Source organism: Mirounga leonina, unplaced genomic scaffold, assembly GCF_011800145.1.
Source record: "Mirounga leonina isolate KUSES-001 unplaced genomic scaffold, KU_Mleo_1.0 Mir_53, whole genome shotgun sequence".
NCBI lineage: Eukaryota > Metazoa > Chordata > Mammalia > Carnivora > Phocidae > Mirounga > Mirounga leonina.
This window is the reverse complement of record NW_023270807.1, coordinates 82037985-82060663: the sequence shown is the minus strand read 5'-3', so window position 1 is coordinate 82060663 and position 22679 is coordinate 82037985. Positions and strand designations below refer to the sequence as shown.

The window sequence follows — 22679 nt, the reverse complement described above, 5'->3', positions numbered from 1 at the left end:
CAGAAGATTTGAACTGGGCCTGGACCAGAGATTAATGTTGAACATTTACCACTATGTTACCACAAACAAGTTATTTAACCTCCATCTGCAAAATGAGAATAAAAAATACTTTGGCCTCAAGTGTCCTCAAGCCTTTGGTGAAGGTGAGACGGCAGAGTGTATGACATATGTTTTGTAACCAATGAAGTACCATACACAAAATTATTACGGCCAATGTTGTCATAACAATAACAATGGTTAACTCACTAATCCACTTCCTCTCCATGGAGTTTATGTTTTAAATGAAAGGCTCAGCCCCTACTTTGGTGATGTTAAAAATAAAAATGATAAGACATCATCAAATGGAGCATGACCTGCTATTCCATCATGGAATGTTTGCTCAGGACTTCACTCTTGATTTTAAAAGCCACAGATGAGTTTCAGTGGTCTCAAGTGCTTCTTATAAAGTCCAGCACATTTAATAGTTATTTTTCCCTCTTTCGGTACACAATAAATATTATTCCTACTTCATAATTTTGTAATCTCAACATGCTTTAGAATTGAGACCCAAATAAATGACAACAATTTATAATTCTCAGTTCAGAGAACTTTAACGTCGGTGTTTTCTATGACAAGTTGCAATTAATATAACAAGTGGAACTTGGTTTCCCCAGCTTTTCTGAAATTCTTCTATAATGTGCTACCATAATTAAATACTCATGCACTTATGTCTCTATAATATTTACATGGAAGAAAAGAATTAGTGTAAGCTAAAAATTCTATATAATATTAAATCTTATTCCATCCCTTGCAAATTTCCTTACATGATAGTGATTTTAGCACTGACCCAAAATGGAGTGTATGAAAATACTGTTTTTCAAACAAAAAATACCACTTGTCTAAAAAATGAAGTCTGAAATTTACTGCGATCAAAACTGACAAAAATGTCCAAAGACTAAGACATTAGTTAATTTAGGGGTATAGGTGGCTGTTTTTTCTAACATTGAGATAGATAATGTCAATTCAATCCAGATAGGATTTTACCTAATTGATAATAAAAGAAACAATTTTAAAGAATTAGCATGAGCCAAAATAAAAGAAGAACACAAATTTTAAAAGTTTTGATGAACCAAAGAAATAATTCACCTGGCTTTTACTTGATATTTTTGATACAATTACCTGTAACATGGGGAATTGCTGTATCTCTGCCAAATGTAATATTTGATATAATTGTCTATACTTGGGTGAAATGAATCTCTTTGAAGTTATTTAAAACCCTGTTTTCTATTACCCTGGATGAAATTGGTAACTATTTTCAAAAAATACAATTTTATTATTGGTGTTAATAGCCAATTTTAAAAGCTTCAGAAAAGGATTACTGTATTAGGGTATTTGAGAATTTTATTTTAAAAAGTAATTATGTTATTATGATGGGTCTCAAGTCTGTCTAACATAGCCTTGTATGTTTTCTTTTCTTTTTTTTTTTTTAAAGATTTTATTTATTTATTTGAGAGAGAGAGAGGGAGAGACAGAGAGCATGAGAGGGAGGAGGGTCAGAGGAAGAAGCAGACTCCCCGCTGAGCAGGGAGCCCGATGCGGGACTCGATCCAGGGACTCCAGGATCATGACCTGAGCCGAAGGCAGTCGCTTAACCAACTGAGCCACCCAGGCGCCCAGCCTTGTATGTTTTCTTATGGAAGTGGAAAAATAAGTGAAAGTTTCTTATATTCAGAGGGCTTTTGATGGGGCCTTAAAGCATGTGATTGAAAACAAACACCTATATGATGCTTGAAGCATTCTGGACTTTTATGTCCACTTATACAACAGAAGTTCTGTTGTTGTTTATGAGAGTAAACCACTGTTATGGACTGTATATTTGTGTCCCACCCAAATTCATATGTTAAAACCCTAATCCTCCTGTGACGGCATTTGGAGATAGGGCCTTTGGAGGATAGTTAGGGGTGGTTAGAGGATAGACAGGACTAGGGGTTTTTAGACAGGGGTGGACCTCTCATAATGGGATTAGTGCCTCTATAAGAAGAGACACTAAAAAGCTTCTTTCTCTGCCTTCTCCAGCACGTGAGGAAATCAGAAGAGTCCTCAGCAGGACCCAACCATCCTGGCACTTTGATCTTGAACTTCTTATCCCCAGAACTGAGAAATGTTTGCTGTTTAAGCCACCTGGTCTATGGTGTTTTTGTTATAGCAGCCCGAACTGACTAAGACACCCACATAGAATCAGTGAATTATGTCCCTAAGATGCTCTGGTGAGAAATCTTACCTTACCCTATTTGTCACTGATCTATTTACTATGGGGTAGCCTCTGGGATACCCACAGTCTAGAACACTCAGTCTATAACCATGCCTGGAAGCAAGTTATATGGAATAGCTAATGCCATAATGGATATAAATTATAATTAAAACATTTTTTTCTAAAACCCTCTTAATATAGTTTCTCTTAGGTCTCCTGAAATGTGATACCTATTAAAATCAAACCAGATATGTGTTTTGAGGATTCATCTCTTAGTAAAACCTGTACTATCTTCCTTATGTGTTTAAAATATTCATTCACTATTTAACCATTTCATACAGTAAAATTTTAGGGTAACTTGTCTTAAGATCCTGGAGAATTTTCACAGTTGTGTGTCTAAATTTATAGTATTATCTTGAGAAGATCTATTGGTCAGTGGAAAAAATAAGATAAATAAAAAGATCACAAAACTAAGAATGCAAATTTTAGAAAAAAAGGAGGGTACAGAATTTTTTCATAACATAAAACATTAAAAGATTAAATCCCTCTAAGCGGAAAAACCAGGCAGCAGCTCAATCCCAGATCTGTGCAAGCTCATGCAGAGAGAAGCAGGGTCTGCTAAGAGGTGAGGCCTCTTGGGCTTGCAGTGCCCAGCAGATTTGCCAAGAAAACCCCAGACACAGAAGAAAATTTTTGTTCTTGTGCCTTTCTGGTGCTCAGAGGATACACTTTCTGGATTCAAATCATAGCTCCAAAAATTACTAGCTTGGAGCTCTAGGCAAATTATTTGACCTCTCTATACCACATTTCCCTCAACTATAAAATGAGACAAGTATTAGTACATATGAGTTTCTACTTGTAAACCCTTGGAGTAGTGCCTGCCATAAAACAAGTGTGTGATAAACATCAGCTATCATTATTATAATCTTCCAGGCCCCGGACTAACCCATGTCAGCACTTGAGACCTTCATCTATTTCTTCTATCTCTTTAAACTCCAGCAAGCTCAAGGTTTATTGTTTGCTTATTCTTTCATTCTGTTTAGTCATCCCCCCCAACCCCCGTGCTGATCATACAAAACAGCACAGCAGGGCTCTGCCACTTCCATGCACCCTAGTCTCAATCCAGGCTAAGCCAGCTCAGTCACATTGCAACTAGGGATGAACTTAAGCCAATATTAACTGTTGAACTAGAGAACTTGGAAGCATATTATATAGACAAGGAGGCAGTACCATAAATGACCTACTTTGATCTTTATTATAGTCAGGTGAACTGGCTGGCACACACATTGGACAGTTTACTCATCTGTCTAAGCGCCATGTTTAATCAATGGCAAAGCTGTATCTGAAAGCCAAATCTAGTGAACACCCTAAAAGACAGCAAGCTGTACTTTCGTGCCTTCTACTACAACCCTGTACTACCTTACCTAGCTTAACAGAAGCATAAATTTCTTCTGTTTATTCATTTTAATAAATCTTGGTAGATTCTCTTCCATAAAACTGAGATAACCAGCCCTGAAGTATTGGTGCTACCTCCTCAAGATTCCATTCTTGCTTGCTTTCTCTGGTCTTCATGATTTTTCAATAATACTGTATTAATTTGTCAAGGATTTACTGATACTTTCTAGCACAATATTGCTAAGGGGAAACTATAAACTGATCAACAGAAAGGAAGAACACAATCCTCTCAATTTTATCTTTATTACAAAGGTCTGTTTTTAAATGAATTACGAATTTTATGTGTGCATAATTCTAAAATATTTCAAAGTGCTCTGTGTATTCTAACTAGAGTTGAAATTTGCTGTTTTGGAGGATGCCAGGTAAAACTCATTGTAATGAGGTACTTTCTCATGTTGTTGTTCAAGGTACTGACTGGTACCATGTTGGTCAATACAAGAATTATTTTTAGAGAAAGGAAGTCTGAAACCCTAAATAAGCATTTCCCTAAATGTCTATTCATAACAAATTAGTGATACCTGGATGCTTTTCCATAAAGGAACAACTCCAAGGATAATTGTGAAAGGCTCATTCCTCATTTCCACACAAACTGACTCATGCAATCATGCTATACCCTCAACATTATTACATCAAAGAAAGATCTCAGAAACAGTTTTAAATACATGGTTGGGTTCATTTCTTCATTCTCCAGTATTTGCAGTTCTAAGAATCACCATAATATCAGGTGATGAAAAGAGGAAGAAAAATATTCTGTGTATATAAAATTCTGTCACATAGGAAATCAAAATTATATCAAAGCTCTACATATAGTTTACAGGGGAAAAAAAGGTGTCTTCAAGAATTAATGATGGTTTCTCAGGGATTTTTATATAAGCCTGCCATGTTTCAAAAGCAGAATCAAAGTGAATCTAAATTCCATTTGAGTTGTAATCCAGAAGAGTGGTAAGGAGAGGAAATCATATGTAAATAACTTCTCCTCTGTATGAGGAAATGGAAGCAAAATTACTATGGTAACCATGCATATTTAGTTAGCAGTCTACTGATAACCCAAAGAAATTAAAAAGGAATAATCCCAGCCAGAGAAAGGGGAGAATCTCATATAAAGGAAAAACATTGATGACGATTTTAATTCTAGGACTCCTAAAGTAGTGCATCCCCATCCTTGTCGATAGTAGTAATGTGATTCTCCTCTTTCAGCCACCTCTTCAACCATCCATAACCTAGTTATAGCTCAAATTTTATTTACTCAACTCAAACCTACCCAGAGATTCAGTCAGCCAAAGCCAATCATGTTTCCTGACAGAAAAACAGAAGTCTCTTTAGTTAGAAGTATTGCAGCCAGAATGACTGATACTCTTTCCTTAAATAGCTGATGATCAGTTCTTCTCCAGAGTTCAGGAAGGCTGGAAATAATCTGAACAACAAGTTAGGAGAAGGGACATCAAAATCACCAGGACTACTTGTTTAAAATATACCTACAGCTTCCAAACCCCTTCCCAAATCTACCCAATTATAAAGCCTGAACCCAGAAATAGCTCTTTCAAATGCCCCCAGTGATGATGTCCAAGTAAAGCTGAGCTTGGGAGGAACGAGTGCTGCAAGCATGGTCTTCAGTGGTGTCTCTAAGTGGTGGTTCTTATTAGCAGGTCTCAAAAGTGTCTTGGGGCAAATGTTTCCAGCAGAGGCAGCTACTATCAGCTCTGGTTGGAACTGACTCCCTGTTGCACTCCTGGAGAGATATATCTATGTAGCTGTTCCCACCACAGCTTTTCTCTTGGCCTCAAAGTAAAGGAGGGCCCCTGGAGTCTGTTGCTTCATACCCTACAACTCCTATTAGGAAGCTCAGGATCATTTTCTCAAAGCAAGGCGAGGCATGTTGTCTGCTAAGCCCTCTCTTGGCATTACTGATACACAATTTTTCTAAAATGAAAATCCTTGCAGGCTTTTGCTCAAAGCCTTCTGTTTACAGTTTGGGTAACAACATACTGGGTCAAATTATTATACCTCCATTATCCTCTATTATCTCTCTTTTGCCAGGCCCTAAGACTTGATCATGTCATAGCTCAGAGTGAACTCTTCTCCCTCTGGGTGCAAGCACAGGATGCTAGACTGCTGGACTAATCTCTTTCTTGGAAGTAGTTGAATCTAGTTGTCTAGGGGACTGGATATGTGCCCTAAAGTATCCTTCTGGTGAATCCACACGATCAACATTTGTTGATCTCTTTCAGGAAATGTGAGGTAGAGGGCAGAGAAGGGGCCAATCCAGACAGTGGAGGGAAAAGAGTGGGGGTGACTGGAGCAACAAATAAAGTAGAAAAAATAAGCAGAGATCATGCTGCTAAAATTCAAGAGACCAGAAGGAAAAGCCAAATGGTTTCTAATAATGACATGGACAAAGGGCTGTATTAAAGTGTAGATAACAGAAGAAGCTGAACTTGAGTGCTATAATATTGAAGGATATTATCAAAGGATTTTAATAGACCAGTGAGGAATTTACCTCAGGTACCCTTTAGGTCTAAAATGATGGACTTTTCATCTGAAGTATAATATTCTAGAATGTTCTAAACATTTTAACATGTTCCCAAAATTCTCCAGACAAGTAACAATGTAATAAACCTTAGACTCCATAGATTTGATATTAGTCACGGAGGCTATTTTCTATAAATATTCTATACCTATAACACAAACATTATTGCTTAATTAGTGTGTTAAAATTGAGACATGTTTATTTTATAATGCCTTGTTTTATGGGTGGGCCTTAAAAATACTTTGTTCTTATTTCTCTTGTTCTCTGACTTAAATTTATATTTAAAGTGTATTGAGAAGGACTGGAAGCAAATGATCATCAATGCTTAGTCAAAAATACATATTTCAAGTCACAGCGAATATTAGACACTGTTGTCCAAAATAAAAATTTACCTAGAAGCACAATAAGACTGGGCCGCCTGGGTGGCTCAGTCAGTTAAGCGTCTGACTCTTGATTTTGGCTCAGGTCATGATTTCAGGGTCCTGAGACTAAGCCCTGTATCAGGCTCCTTGCTGGGCATGGGGCCTGCTTAAGATTCTCTCTCTCTCCCTCTGCCCCTCCCCACCTTTCTCTCTCTAAAAACAAAACAAAACAAAACAAAACAAAACAAAAAACAACAAAAAACCAAAAACACAATAAGACTTATAAACCAATAAAAAGGAAATAGACAAAAGATGTGCACAAAGAAAGAAGAGTGATGCTGTGAAAAAGCTGTTTCACCTCTGTGATATTCTTCCCAAAAACCCAGAAGCCCAGTTAAATCATGAGAAAACATCAGAGAATGCAAAATGATTAATATGCCACAAAACACTTGACCAGTACTCTTAAAAGTGATGGAGAAAAATAAGGGAAGATTAGGAAATTTTCATAAATCAGAGGAGACTAAGAAGACACAGTGATGAAAACACAATTAGATATCCCAATTTGGATCCCAGAAAACAAAAAAGACCTTAATGATAACATGAATGAAATCATGTATCAGTGTATCAAAGTAATGTATCAATGTTAATTTCTTAGTTTTGACAGATGCATGATAGCTTTGTAAGGTATTAACAGGAGTGGAGCTGGGTAAAGTCGACGTGGGGATTCTCTATACTCTTCTTACGTTTATGTAAATCTAAAATGATTCCAAAATAATTCTTAAAAAATGCATATGAGACTATGTTTCTTTTTATGGTAGATTCTATAATTAGTGTTAATACACTCAATGATAAGAGCTAGACCAAGTGGAGAAACATGTCAAAACATTTACTTAAAGTCATCAGAGAGTTATCAAGAGGGTAGAATACCACCTTCTCAATATCAAGGAGAAGAAAGATGTCTAAAGAGGTAATTGGCATATCGTGATAGCTTCTGTTTGGTGGGCCTTTCCCTATCCAGAAGGCATGGCTGAGAGACTAAGCAGTGCTTTGACGGCCTTAGTGTATTAGGAAGATAGGACTTGTATGGGTGGGACTTTGGTAAATCCCACATACTTTGGTTTAGACTCCAAAAACAGGAAGCCTAAAGTAAACTGGAATTAAAGCAGCTGTTACTGGGTTACAGCACAGCTTTGAGTCATCTAAGTCCCAGAAATTTTACTCCCTAAAATTGTATTTTTTAAAAAATTTTTTATTTAAGTTCAATTCAAATAACATATAATGTATTATTAGTTTCAGGGGTATTTTCATAGAATTTAGGGTTCTAATTGTAGGGTTGCAGCTTTCAGGGGTAGAATTTAGTGATTCATCAGTTGCATATAACACCTAGTGTTCATTACATCAAGTCCATCCTTAATGCCCCTCACCCAGTTACACCATCCTGCACCCACGTCCCCTTCAGCAACCCTCAGTTTGTTTCCTGTAGTTAAAAGTCTCTTAGGGCGCCTGGGTGGCTCAGTTGGTTAAGCGACTGCCTTCGGCTCAGGTCATGATCCTGGAGTCCCTGGATCGAGTCCCGCATCAGGCTCCCTGCTCGGCGGGGAGTCTGCTTCTCCCTCTGAACCTCCCCCTCTCATGTTCTCTCTCTCTCTCTCATTCTCGCTCTCAAATAAATAAATAAAATCTTAAAAAAAAAAAAAGTCTCTTATGCTTTGTCTCCCTCTCTGATTTCATCTTATTTTATTTTTCCTTCCCTTCCCCTATGTTCATCTGTTTTATTTCTTAAATTCCACATATGAGTAAAATCATCTGATATTTATTAAGATCATCCATACTGCCATTGCCTGGCCAAAGCATCAGAAAATCCTCACAATATCTTAGGCCTCAAATTATTTCCACATACACATTTTAAAATATAACTTCTGTTATGCAAAAATAATCAGAAACATGAAGATATAAGACATCATAAAAAAGAATCAGCAGATCAGATAACATATAGCCACAGAGGCCAGATATTAGAATTATCAAACAAAAACTCTTAATAATTGTTACTTTATGCTAAATAAGATAAAGACAAAATACTAAAAATGTAAACATAACCTTGTTAAACATATATATAAATACATAACGTTTCAATATAAAACTAGATGCTAAACTATTTGAAAATGAAACAAAGATAAATTCTATGGGATGCCTGTGTGGCTCAGTTGTTAAGCATCTGCCTTCAGCTCAGGGATCATGACCTGGGTCCTGAGATCGAGCCCCAAATTGGGTTCCTTGCTCAGTGGGAAGCCTGCTTCTTCCTCTCCTGCTCCCCCTACTTGTGTTCCCTCTCTCACTGCCTCTTTTTCTATCAAATAAATAAATAAAAATCTAAAAAAAAAAAAGAAATGGATAAATTCTAAAACTGAAAAATGTAATAAATGAAATTAAGAATCCTCTGAACAGTTTTAATAGCAGATTTTACATAGCTAAAGAGAGACTTAGTGAACTGGATGTAAGCCAGAAGAAAATATCTAAAATGAAGAACGAAGGCCAAAAGGATGAGTGTATACAAAAGAGAGTATAAGATATACAGTGAGAAGTTCCAATTTACTAACTGTATTTATAGAGGAGACAGAATGGAAAGGAACAGTATTTGGACAGTTAATGGTTGAATTATTTCCTGAACTGATGAAAGATGTAACTTTGCAAATATACTAACCAAATAAATCTTAATACAGATATTAAAAAGGTATCATCTATAGCAGTGCTGCTCAAAACTTTGTGAAATGATGGAAATGTTCTATTCTGCATAATTCAATGTGGTAACTGCTAGTCACATCAGGCTGTTGAGCACCTGATATGTGGCTGTGTAACTGAGGACTGGAATTTTCATTCTATTTGAGTTAATGCAATCTAAATTTAATAACCCCATATGGTAAGTGACTATTGTATTGAGGAGTGCCGTTCTGGAGCATCATAATAAAACTACTGAAAAACAAAAACAAAGATAAAAGTCTTTAAAGAAATCAAAGAAAACAGATAGAAAATAGAGAATTATTCAATAGCTAACTTTTCTATATTAACAATGGAAACCAGAAGACAAACAAATGTGCCAAAAGAAAAAAAGCTGCAACCCTACAATTCTATACCTAATAAAAATATCCATCAACATTGGAAGTAAATTCTGTTATATGCCTAGTTTAACCCATATTCCATTTTGGAAATAAATTTGCATACTGGCCTTGAAATTGTGAGAAACCAAGAGTTGTTTCTGGTTTACCTGTATTCTGAGAAGTGACCTTCTCAGTGTGGCTCCTTTGGCTTACCTGGGGGAGTTTGTCACTCTCTGTAAACATTTCTGTTGTAGGATTTATATAATTTTTTTTTTTTTTGCATTTACTGGTTTTATGTTTGTTTTTCTTACTTGAATATGACTTCACTTCTCTGGGAAGTTTTGAACATAAGCACTAATAATTATATTTCAGGTGGTATCCAAAAAGCATCATTTTATAATGAAAAGTTAGTAACAGTAAGATTTATTTCACAGTCACTGGTCTGAGAAATATTGGAGCCAAACATCCAAAAATTTTAGAATATTTCCACATGTTATATTGTAGATGATAGCCAAAATTGTATTACTTTAGGACATAAAGATGTCCTAGGATAATTTATATATTAAACTAATTCATGTATTAAAGAAATTCAATCACAGAAAGATCAAGTGACCAGCCCAAGATACCACAAAAACTAGAGGCAAGACCAGAACCCAGTCTTCTTAGCTCACATATGTTCTTCTATATTGTGACACCTCAGAATTAGGACTCTTTCTACTTGTCCTGGATCCAGCATCTCTGTCTCCTCTAAACTCTTGAGTTTATCAATTACCAACTCTAAAAAAAAGAAAAAAAATCAACTTCCAGTCTTCACTAGAGTATGAAAAAAACATCAGTCTGGGAGGTCAGGGGAACTGGATACCTGGATTCTTATCTCAGTTTTGTTACCAGTGAGCTGGAAGTCTTGGCGAATATATCTCACCTACCTTCCCTGGATTGGTTTATTCCAAGAAGTAACGTGTTTCACAGAGTAAGCTATATATATTGAGACAGGTATTTTAGGAGAGGTCTGAATTTAATTCTTACTCTTAAATACTACCACTGTATTTCAAATATTCTGAATTACTTTCTTTTCCTAACATCCACTTTCCTACGAGAAAGGAATAGGCTTAAATGTCATAAAGAAATGTGAGTAACTTGTTCCTAATAGCCACCATCGACAAGTGGTTTTCAGTGTGTCTAGGAGTGCAAACAATAGAACCAGCTAAGCAAACAAACGACATACCTCTTCCATGTTGGCAGGCTGACATGGTCTAAAGGATGGAGAACTACCATCAATGTAGGGAGAGCAAACTTTGGGGATATGCATGTAAACCTGTAGGTTACACATCTATGTAGGTACATTTTACACTGTTCAACCAGTTTTTGAACTGGACCATTTTTTCAAGGTAAAAAAATAGCTTTATAAATATTAGATAATTATTAGTTCTGGTAAGCACTAGATCCAGGGGAAAAATAATCAAGATTCAACTCATATATATTATCTCTGCATTTTCCTCCTTACTCCCATATCCTCAGGCCAATCTGGCCAGGATTTCGATGCCTCTGGGCACAAAGCAGGTTGAACAGCTGTTTGACTCACTGCATTTGACTCCTTGTCATTTGGCAGATTGAAATCTCTGCTGAGAGCACCATTTGGAACTTTTCTTTCCCAAAACTGATATTTTTTGAACAGGGGATTTGAAATACTGTGAGGCACTAGTACACGTTCATAGAATAATAGTGCCTAAGAGAGTGTGATCGATTGATGTCAAAAGTCTAACTTTCCCGAAAAGTGTTTAAAAAGATAATCCTCGACTGGCTGAGGTGGGCCTGATAGAATATGAATATGGGTTTACTGAAAATGTGAATATAAAAAATGATACTAGCTTCAGGTGTGTGGATGTGTGAGGAGAGACTATCAGATTTGAGATGTATACAAGCAGGTAGGACAAAAGTAGCCAGGCCAAACCCACTGAAGGGAGATAGATTAGGGAAAGACTAGAGAATCCAAGAGAATCACTAAGTCACGGTTTGGGATCTGAGAGGAGGACTGACTCCAACTACTACTAACAACAATGGTTATTATTATTATTATTTATTTAATATAAAAATAGTTAATGCTTACAGAACATTTAGTATAGGTCTGTCAACACTGTTGTCCTGCTTCAAATATAATAATTTATTTAATTTTCTTAATGATCATATGAAATAAGATCTATTATTATTTTTCCCAATTTATGGAGATGAAACTGAAGCACAGAGAATTTCAGTCACTGGCTCAAGATCACACAGATGGTAACAGGTGAAGCCATGGTTTGAATAAATGTAAAATCTTAACTGAAGGGTAAGAGATGCTACAGAGAAGCTGAATACTTTTGAATTAAGCATATAAGAAGCCTGACCACAAACAAACCAAAAATCCACGCTAGCCCTACGTGGCGAGAACTGAAAAACATGCAAAACCCAACAGAATTCCCTTTTATTTAGGTCCTTCATATCGACTATATTTCTCCCTAAATTTCATCTCTTTTGTCCCCATCTTGAGACCAGAATACACACAGATCTAAGGCTTCTGTGAAGGTCTCAATCTTTCTCCAATTATTGGCAATCTCATTGTCAAAAAAGTCTCTTTATATGTGAAATTAATCATTGACTTTCTGACTTAAACCCGCTTCCGCTTTTCTGATCTTTATTGGGAGACACATACTGGATGAAGGTAGTTAAAATTCTAATCACCTTTGGTTTTTCCTTTTTATTTAATATTTATTTAATAATTATATATATAATAAAATAAATAATAAATCAAATTTAATAAAAATTTAATAAATAAAAATAAATAAAATCTATTTAATAATATTTATTTAAGATTTATTTAATAACTCATTTAAATGTACTTCTGCTAAATCCTATTTTAAAATCTCCCTGACATTAATTACTGATATATTCCCATCTTTCTGACAGGCCTACTTAAATGTACTTATAGTGAGTTTTCCCCTCTTACCTCTCCGTTTTCCAAGGGGTGTATCTTGGAATAAAAGGAAGTGCAGATGACCTCATCGTCTTTGGCATAGGATGGTGGTCCAGTGCGGGGGTAAATACTGTAGAGACTTAGACACTCGGTGTCTGTCACGGCATGATACTGCCAGGGCTTGTAGTCAACATTATCAAGCGAGCGTTCCAAAATCCAGTTTCCAGGCCGAGGGGAGTTTGCTGCTTTCACAATCACATATGCAATCTGGAACACCTGGGGAACAGTGATGACAACAACAGGCAACTTTGAATTCCAAAGTAGTCGCACCATTTTTTAGCAAATATAAAGCTTAATGCTACAGATTTTATTTCAGATTTTATTCCATAACCCTATTATGTTCTCTGAAATGATTTTACTGTTACATGTTCATGTTTAATACCTTTTGCCAAAATGAGATGTTTCATCTTGACAGCCATGGCTTTCAAGGCAATGGGCTAAGATTAGATTTTAGGTCTCTAACAAATCATTGACATCATTTCATCTGGTTTTTAAAATCCCATTATAATCATGATCACCTAAAGCATTCATTACACAACAAATTACTCACCTTACTGTGTTAGAAAGTATAAAGTATGAATTAGAAATTCCATGTGTGGATAAGTGCTTGAAAGTTTAGAAAATATACTCATATCACCTAATCCTCAGAAAAGTACGATGCAGGAGGAATTAGGTGCTGTTATGAAGAGCAAAAACAACATAGAGCTTTAGAGGCTCACTCCCGTGTTCAAATTGTGGTCTCAGCATTTATGTGACCTTGGACAGATGATTTTACTTTTCCAACATTAGCTTCCTTTTCTACAAATTAGGGGAGGTAATAGGTACAGTATTGAGTGACAACTTGAGTCAAATGATATAATGTCTGCAAAGTACCTGGCAAAGGACTTGTAAATACTCAATAAATGTCAATTATTCTACAACCCCCAAATGGAAAATAATGGAGAAGAAATTCTAGGACCTGCAGACAACTGATTGAAACCGGAACATATTAAGTGAAGGGTGAATATACTTTTTGTACAAGAAGTAAACATGTATCGGAGCACTGGGTGTTATACGCAAACAATGAATCATGGAACACTACATCAAAAACTAATGATGTAATATATGGTGATTAACATAATAAAAAAAAGTTAAAAAAAAGTAAACATGTATTTTTTAAAAAAGGAAAATAAAGAGAAAGACATGAAGTTATTGTATGTCAGCAGACATGACAAGTAAGCAGAAGGTAGCAAAATCCTTTATTTTGAAATCTACGTAAAATATGAAGGCATAAAAAGTAAACATTCTAGATGTTTTGTGATAGCACATAACCAATGTAGTCCAAAAGAATAATGCACAAACATTATTGAGTGACATTTATATGCAATGCCCTGGGTAGAAAGATAGATATAAAAATTACAGTCCTACCATCCATGGGTTGATAATATATTGCAGTAAAGAGACACATAAAAAGTACACTAATAATAAAACAACATGATATGTTTTTGTTTATTAAATGCTATGAAATATGGAGAGCCTGAATAAAACACTAAGCTCTGAGTAATTAGAATCACTGGAATGGTACAAGTGGGAGGATGGACCCACTAAAATGTGACTAAAGGACCCACTGGACAACAGAGGGAATTGTGAAAGAAATGTTCTAGAAATAAACTTCATCAGCTTCATAGTTTTGACATGAGACCTTCATGAATGCATGTACAGTGCCCATGGTCAACTCCAAGGGACCAAACTTAAAAATATGAAAATATGGTACAGAAGGGGCAAAACAAATAGTTCTGAGACTGGGCTTTTGTGGTCTTTACAAGAACATGGACACAGGTGTGCTGTGAGGGGAAACATGAGCCATCAAATGATTGAAACTAGGGCTAGTATTGGCCTTTTAGGCACAGTTGTGGAAAAACTATTTATTAAAATTCTGAAACAAATTTCTGTACTTGTTGGTAGATCACTGCTGCCCAAGCCTCCCAAATGCCTCCTCTCCCCTGAGACCATCTTGTTAACCTCAGCATAACAAAGAACAGCCAAGACATCTGCTCTGATTGGTCTGGGCTTTGACGGTTCTGTCTTATTGCCTATCAATCCAGGTGGGAAATATTATAATTTATATTTACAAAGGTGTACAGGAAAGTATAAGTGCAAACTGACACACATATGTATGTATGTATGTATGTATCTATGTATGTGCTTTGATATTTTGAGGAAGAATATGCATGTACGTGTTAAAGCTATTACTACCTCAGAGGTTTGAGAATAAGGAGTCGAGGAGGAGGAGAGATTTGACTTTCCATCCAATATCCTGCTATATTAATGTATTAACATAAATCTCTTAGTTTTTAATAAAGTTATTTTTTAAAATAAAGAATAATTAAAGCCAAATTCTCTCTCAGAGAAAGAATAAGAGTAGGAGTAAGATGGAACATACTCTATTAATCCTTATCCAAAGTATTTGTTGTTTCTGCATTTTTTTGGTGTTATTCAGAAGGAATTATTTCTCTTAGACACTCCATATTCAACAACTGATGCACATGGAATTTTTTTAATAAATAAATTCACCGAGGAACATACCAATTGGTTAATCTGATACAACACGGAGATAGTTCTTTCAACTATAAACATAAAGCTCTGATCTCAGTTTCTGGTAATCCTAAAGTATTCGTGGCAAGGTTTGTAAAATGATAAAAAAAATATATATAAGTAACTAAATTGTGAGCTCCTAAAGGGCAGAGACTATAGTTTTTATATCTTTAAAGATGTTACAATCCTTACTACAACTCTTTTGAAATAGTGGGCATTCAATATTAATTACATTTAGTTGCATAACAGAATCACTGCAACATACTACCAGGTTACTTCTATTAGCTTAATACTTTTTTTCCTGTTATATCTTGATGCCCAGTCAACACTAGGATATTTTTTCACTTGTGGGAACCAAGACATACATTGTTTGGGTGTTCATCATATTATATGTCTTATGAGCCGAGAAAATTACTTAAACTCTTTTACCCTTTGTTTCACAATGTTTGTTTTCCAATGTCAAAACCATGGAAGACATAATAAGATGATGAAAACGAAACACGGCATGTTCCTTGGAAAAAGAATCTGCATAAATTTTTTAAATTAACGTGTTTCCGTTCAGAAAAAAAATTGCACCCAGCTATTTTTTTAAGATAGAAAACAAAAAGAAAAATAAGAAAGCATAATTAGGGATCATAGGTACCCAATAATAAAAATAAAGACACACTGAGGTTACAAATAAAGAACTTTGTTCAAAAAGCCGATCAGCAAGCAAATATAGGAAGAGGCCAAATTCTCTTTGAGCTACAGTGTGGATTTATGACTTCGAAACTTCTGTGTTGGCTCTGGAATAATAGATGAAATCCATGAAACAAAGTTATACTAGAAACCCCACAGATCCTTTCTATAATTCAACATAACATCCAGCACTAAGTGACACGGAAAAGCAGGCATTGCCTTAGAGAATATTAGAGGAGCCCCACTTCAAAACAATATCCCTCTTTCATTTATTTTCTGCGGATTCTTTCACATTTCATGCAAAATTGATTAAATTAGTTGGCATGCAGTATTTTGAATAAACTTTCAAAAATGTGGTGGACAGCATTATTGCAAAACACAATGAATAGAAGCAGTCTTCAAAGGCATCAGGGAATGCCGTGTAGACCTTGAACAGTGATGTTCTAAGTACAACAAAATTATAATGACCCTCTTAGAATAATTCCTAATGTACCTATGCCACTTGTTTCATTATGTCTTGCATTCCCAGGATAAAGGCTCGTCAAAAATCAGTAATTATAAAGCCTTTTTTTTCCAGATGAACAAAACCCTAATCTGTGCTGTGCAACAAGGAGAGCAAACGTCTCATTACAAGAAATACAAAAATGCTAAGACAGCAAGGCTTCGACGAACCTTAGATCACAGCACACAATACCCCAATGTTTTCTTTTCCCCCGTCAGTGGGCATTTTTTACAAACTTCATGCCTTAAAAAAAATCCAAATAACTTTTGAAAATAAGATCGAATGTTTGACATTTTACTGTAACAAAGATAACCGCTTTTTATTTCATATTCCATTCATATGTCACCTAGCAAAATATCATGTAATTACTTCACAGTTGCAGCATTAAATTAGATGTTCCTTTTATCATGTGCAGAGTATTAAGAACTTGATCTCATATAGGGTGGAATTGGTAGACAGAATCTTTCTGAAGAATCCTTCCAGCCCAAACTAACAAGTAACATGTGAGCAACATATGTAGTGATGCTTTTTGCTATCACAGCTGAGATAGGATGATATTGGAATAACACTGGGGTGAAAGAGGAGACCTCACAGACTAAAGGGAGCAACCTGGTAACTCTGGCTATTCTGAAAGGTGCCCTGTGCTGAATATCTCAGCTCACCTATAACCCATGTGGATATGTCTGACATCTACAAACAATTTCTTTCTTTTTTTTTTTTTAAAGATTTTATTTATTTATTTGAGAGAGAGAGAATGAGAGAGAACACATGAGAGGGGGGAGGGTCAGAGGGAGAAGCAGACTCCCTGCCGAGCAGGGAGCCCGATGTGGGACTTGATCCAGGGACTCCAGGATCATGACCTGAGCCGAAGGCAGTCGCCTAACCAACTGAGCCACCCAGGCGCCCTACAAACAATTTCTAACATGAATTGTTAGGTCTGGATTTTTTTTTAATACATTCTGCAATGACTCTCAGGAATCCACTGTATCCCAGTTGCTTTGTGTCCAGAAGAATCACAGATCTAGGAAAATGCTACCAAAGAGTACTACATTTTGTGAATCTTATTGAGACTTTTGAGTAGCACTGGTATGCAGTTAAGAGAGCTAGGTCAAAGTATGGCTCCTTGAACACAGGCAGCAACCTCTCTGACCTCAGCCGCAGCAACTTCTTCCTAGAAACATCGCCAAAGGCAAGGGAAGCAAGGGCAAAAATGAACTGTTGGGATTTCATCAAGGTAAAAAGCTTTTGCCCAGCAAAAGAAACAGTCAACAAAACCAAAAGACAACTGACAGAATGGGAGAAGATATTTGCAGGTGACATATCAGATAAAGGGCTAGTATCCAAAATCTATAAAGAACTTATCAAGCTCAACACCCAAAGAACAAAGAATCCAATCAAGAAATGGGCAGAAGATGTGAACAGACATTTTTCCAAAGAAGACATCCAAATGGCTAACAGACACATGAAAAAGTGCTCAACATCACTCGGCATCAGGGAAATCCAAATCAAAACCTCAATGAGATATCACCTCACACCAGTCAGAATGGCTAAAATTAATAAGTCAGGAAATGACAGATGCTGGCGAGGATGCAGAAAAAGGGGAACCCTCCTACACTGTTGGTGGGAATGCAAGCTGGTGCAGCCACTCTGGAAAACAGTATGGAGGTTCCTCAAAAAGTTGAAAATAGAGCTACCCTATGACCCAGCAATTACACTACTGGGTATTTACCCCAAAGATACAAATGTAGGGATCCGAAGAGGTACGTGCACCCCAATGTTTATATCAGCAATGTCCACAACAGCTAAACTATGGAAACAGCCAAGATGTCCATTGACAGATGAATGGATAAAGAAAATGTGGTATATATATATATATATATGTGTGTGTATATATATATATATATATACAATGGAATATTATGCAGCCATCAAAAAATTGAAATCTTTCCATTTGCAACGACGTGGATGGAGCTAGAGGGTATTATGCTAAGCGAAATAAGTCAATCAGAGAAAGACACATATCATATGATCTCACTGATATGAGGAATTCTTAATCTCAGGAGATAAACTGAGGGTTGCTGGAGTGGTGGGGGGTGAGAGGGATGGGGTGGCTGGGTGATGGACGTTGGGGAGGGTATGTGCTATGGTGAGCACTGTGAACTGTGTAAGACTGATGAATCACAGACTTGTACCTCTGAAACAAATAATAAATTATATGTTAAAAAAAAAAAGAAGATAGTAGGAAGGCAAAAATGAAGGGGGGGGAGTCTGAGGGGGAGATGAACCGTGAGAGACCATGGACTCTGAGAAACAAACTGAGGGTTTTAGAGGGGCGGGGGGTGGGAGGATGGGTTAGCCTGGTGATGGGTATTAAGGAGGGCACGTACTGTATGGAGCACTGGGTGTTATATGCAAACAAGGAATCATGGAACACTGCATCAAAAACTAATGATGTAATGTATGATGACTAACATAAAAAAAAAAGTATGGCTCCTTAATGATGTAACAAGGCCATAGAATCTCAGTTTCCTATAGGCCTGATCCTCATGAAAGCCATAAAAATATTAATAAAGGTCACTCTCTATGGAGGATGACACTTCACCCTTCTCATAGGACTTGGCCTAAATTACCCTCTTCCATTTTTTCTTTCATAATCTCTCAAGAGAACAACATATGGTCATCTAATACCTGCTCACTGTTGCACTTTGCCTCCCTCCCGACATTGCTGTCTGTGAACTTCCTACAGCACACAGTTGTTCACCTAACAAAACTGCTTAATTTTGAGGAGGTTTTGCCATATTCTAGCACGTGCTCTTGCCAATGTTATGGATTTTAACATTTCTATATGCTGTGATGTCAATTCTAATATACTTTAAAAACTCATCTGTATTCTTAGTTCTACTAGTTAGTTTGTCAAATTCTCTCATTTATCTATACAGGTATATTGGCTTTCAGGAAGCACTGAGAGCTACACATTTTCAGAACCAGAAGGGGTTCTAGGAACAGGTGTTTCCAGGCTTAGTATCCATTGGAATAATCTGAGAAGCTTTATAGATAGGTACACATGTCTCTGTGTTTGCGTTGATAAATGCAGTTCATGGGATTATCTGCTCTTTGATCTGAGAACTCAAAAGAGGGAATACAGAAATAAAACAGAAACCAATAAGAGCAAATATAAGAGGGTGAGATGCATTCAGCTTTTTTCTGGAAGGTGCATGAGAGTTGGCTGATGAGGGAGAGCAGAGGTCATGGCCTTAAGAACTCAGAGTTGATGTAGCCCTGGAGAAGAGCAGCAGAACCTCATAGAGGCTGGTCTGAACAGAAGCAGGGGTAAAAAAGTGGAGCCGAACACAGCAAATTCATCAAACGTCTGAATACAACATAAGATTCACTCAAAAGACCCATTCATCAAACGTCTGAGTACAATATAAGATTCATTCAGAAGACCCACTACCATGGGTAACCAAGTTCTTATTCCCCAGTAAAAATTTCTGGGCAATCACAGAGAAGTAGCTCATTATAATCTTAAAAATGCTCTGAAGAGATTATTCTACAGATTTTGATAATACTATTATTAGACCTTGTTTAAATCAAATTCCAACAATAAAAGCTTTTAAATGATGCTCTAAATTTAAAAAAATTAACCTAGAAATACCAGCAATTATTACTTTCTGGGTGAATTTTATGTCTCTTATAAATTTGCACAATCTTCACTAAACCTAGAGTAATGTGGTGAATTCCAGAAGGATGGTCCCCTTGCCTGCTTATACTTCCTTTCAGACAGATTCATTTACAGTAGTTTTACATCCTAAAATGATTTGTAATTATCACTCAGTGGTCCTGTACAACCTATTTATTCCACTCACCACCCCCGCCCCCACCAAGTGTATACTTCAATTGCTGAGTGTCAACTTAATGAGTTACAGGTAAACAAATGTGTGATTTCAACTCGGGGTTAAGTGCTTCCTGTGTCATGAGAGAAACAGAAACACTATGTCCTCAACTGAAACAGGCTTTTTTATACTAACATTAAACTCAAATGAAATTTATACATTTGAAAATGAATTACACTACCACTCCAAATTTGTAAGAAACAATAATCTAATTAGATGACTAACAGTAATCCTTTGAAGATAAAATGTTCAATTATATGTTGAAATTATTTTTTAAAGGGGTTTTAATCAATGCCTAACATTTCATGGGAAATTATTCGAAGGGTTTCTCTTCCTCTTCCTCCAAAAAGGGAAATCTCAACTTTTAGCTCTGGAAAATAACAAGAGCTACTTTTCAGCTCTTACTAAATTTATATATAAATGTAAAGAAATTTCATTTTTTTCATTAAAAACATGTTTTTCTTTTCTCCCTAGAACTGGACAAGTTGATTATAAAGTTGATTTGGAAGAATTAATAGGCAAGAAAGCCAAGAAAACCTGAGATGTAACAGTACTAAGTGGAGGGATATATTATTAAATGAAAAAAAGCAACATGGAGAAAATTGCAGTTATATAGGATACTGCTATTTACTATGAAGGGATGACAAAAACAAATGGAAATACATTCTATGTTCATGGATTAGAGGAACAAATATTGTTAAAATGTCCATACTACCCAAAGCAATCTACGGATTAAAACAATCCCTATTAAAGTATCAACAACATTTTTCACAGAACTAGAACGAATAATCCTAAAATTTTCATGGAACCACAAAAGACCTAGAGCCAAAGTAATCTTGAGAAAGAACAAAACTGGAGGTATCATAATCCCAGATTTCAAGATACACTACAAAGCTGTAGTAATTGAAACAGTATGGGAACAGCACAAAAATAGACACATAGATCAATGGATTAGAATAGAGAGCCCAAAATAAACCCACACATATATGGTCAATTAATCTAGGACAAAGGAAACAAGAATATACAATGGGGAAAAGAGTCTCTTCAATAAATGGTGCTGGGAAAACTGGACAGCTACATGCAAAAGAATGAAACTGAACCACTTTCTTATACTACACACAAAATAAGCAAAAAATGGATTAAAGACCTAAATCTGAGACCTGAAACCATAAAACTTCTAGAAGAAAACATGGGTAGTAATTTGTGACAGCTGTAGAAACATTTATCTAGATATGTCTCCCCAAGCAAGGAAAAGAAAAGCAAAATTAAGGAATTGTGATTTCACCAAAATAAAAAGCTTTTGGTCAGCAAGGAAACTATGAACAAAACAGAAAAGCAACCCACTGAATGGGAGAAGATATTTGTAAAAGACATATCCAATAAGGGGTTAATATCCAAAATATAAAAGACCTTCTACTATTCAACACTAATAATAATAATAATAATAATAATAATAATAATAATAATAATAAAAAAAATAAAATATAATTAAAAATGGGCTGAAGACCCAAATAGACATTTTTCCAAAGACATACAGATGGCCAACAGACACTTGAAAAGATGTTCAGCATCAGTTATAATCAGGGAAATGTAAGTCAAAACCACAACGAAATATCCCCTCACACCTGTCAGAATGGCTAAACTCAAAAACATGGAAAATAATAAATGTTGGGGAGAATGTAGAGAAAATCGAACCCTTGTGCACTGGTGATGAAAATGCAAAGTAGTAATAGTCACTGTGGAAAACAGTATGAAGTTCCTAAAAAATTAAAAATAGAATTGCCATATGATCTTGTTATACCACGACTGGGTATTTACCCAAAGAAAATGAAAACACCAATTCAAAAAGATCATTTGAAAATGAAAACACTATGTTTATTGCAGCTTTGTTTACAAAGGCCAAGATACAGAAGTAACTCAAGTATCCATCCATTGATGAATGGATAAAGAAGATCACACACACACACACACACACACACACAGAGAGAAATATTATTCAGCCATAAAAAGGAATGAGATCTTGCCATTTCCAACAACATGGATGGAACTAGAGAGTATAATGCTAAACAAATAAGTCAGTCAAAGAAAAAGGAATGCCATATAATTTCACTCATATGTGGAAGTTAGGAAACAAAACAAATAGACAAAATGAGACAAACAAAAGAAACAGACTCTTAAATACAGAGAACAAACCGGTAGTTGCTAGAGGGGAGGTAAGAGGGGGATGAGTGAAACAGAGAAAGGTGATCAAGAGTACACTTATCTTGATGAGCACTGAATAATGTGAAGACTTGCTGAATCACTATATTGTACACCTGGAACTAACCTAACTCTGGATGTTAATTGTACTTCA

General features: G+C 36.0%; 1 protein-coding gene across 1 annotated transcript in view; it reads right to left on the bottom strand.

The window, feature by feature from the left end:
* Positions 1–22679, bottom strand: part of LAMA2 (laminin subunit alpha 2) — a 617443-nt gene that overhangs the window by 396589 nt on the left and 198175 nt on the right. Inside the window, exon 4 of the mRNA XM_034990595.1 lies at positions 12653–12895. Coding sequence (XP_034846486.1) covers positions 12653–12895 — 243 coding nt within the window. The remainder of the gene's footprint in view (positions 1–12652; positions 12896–22679) is intronic.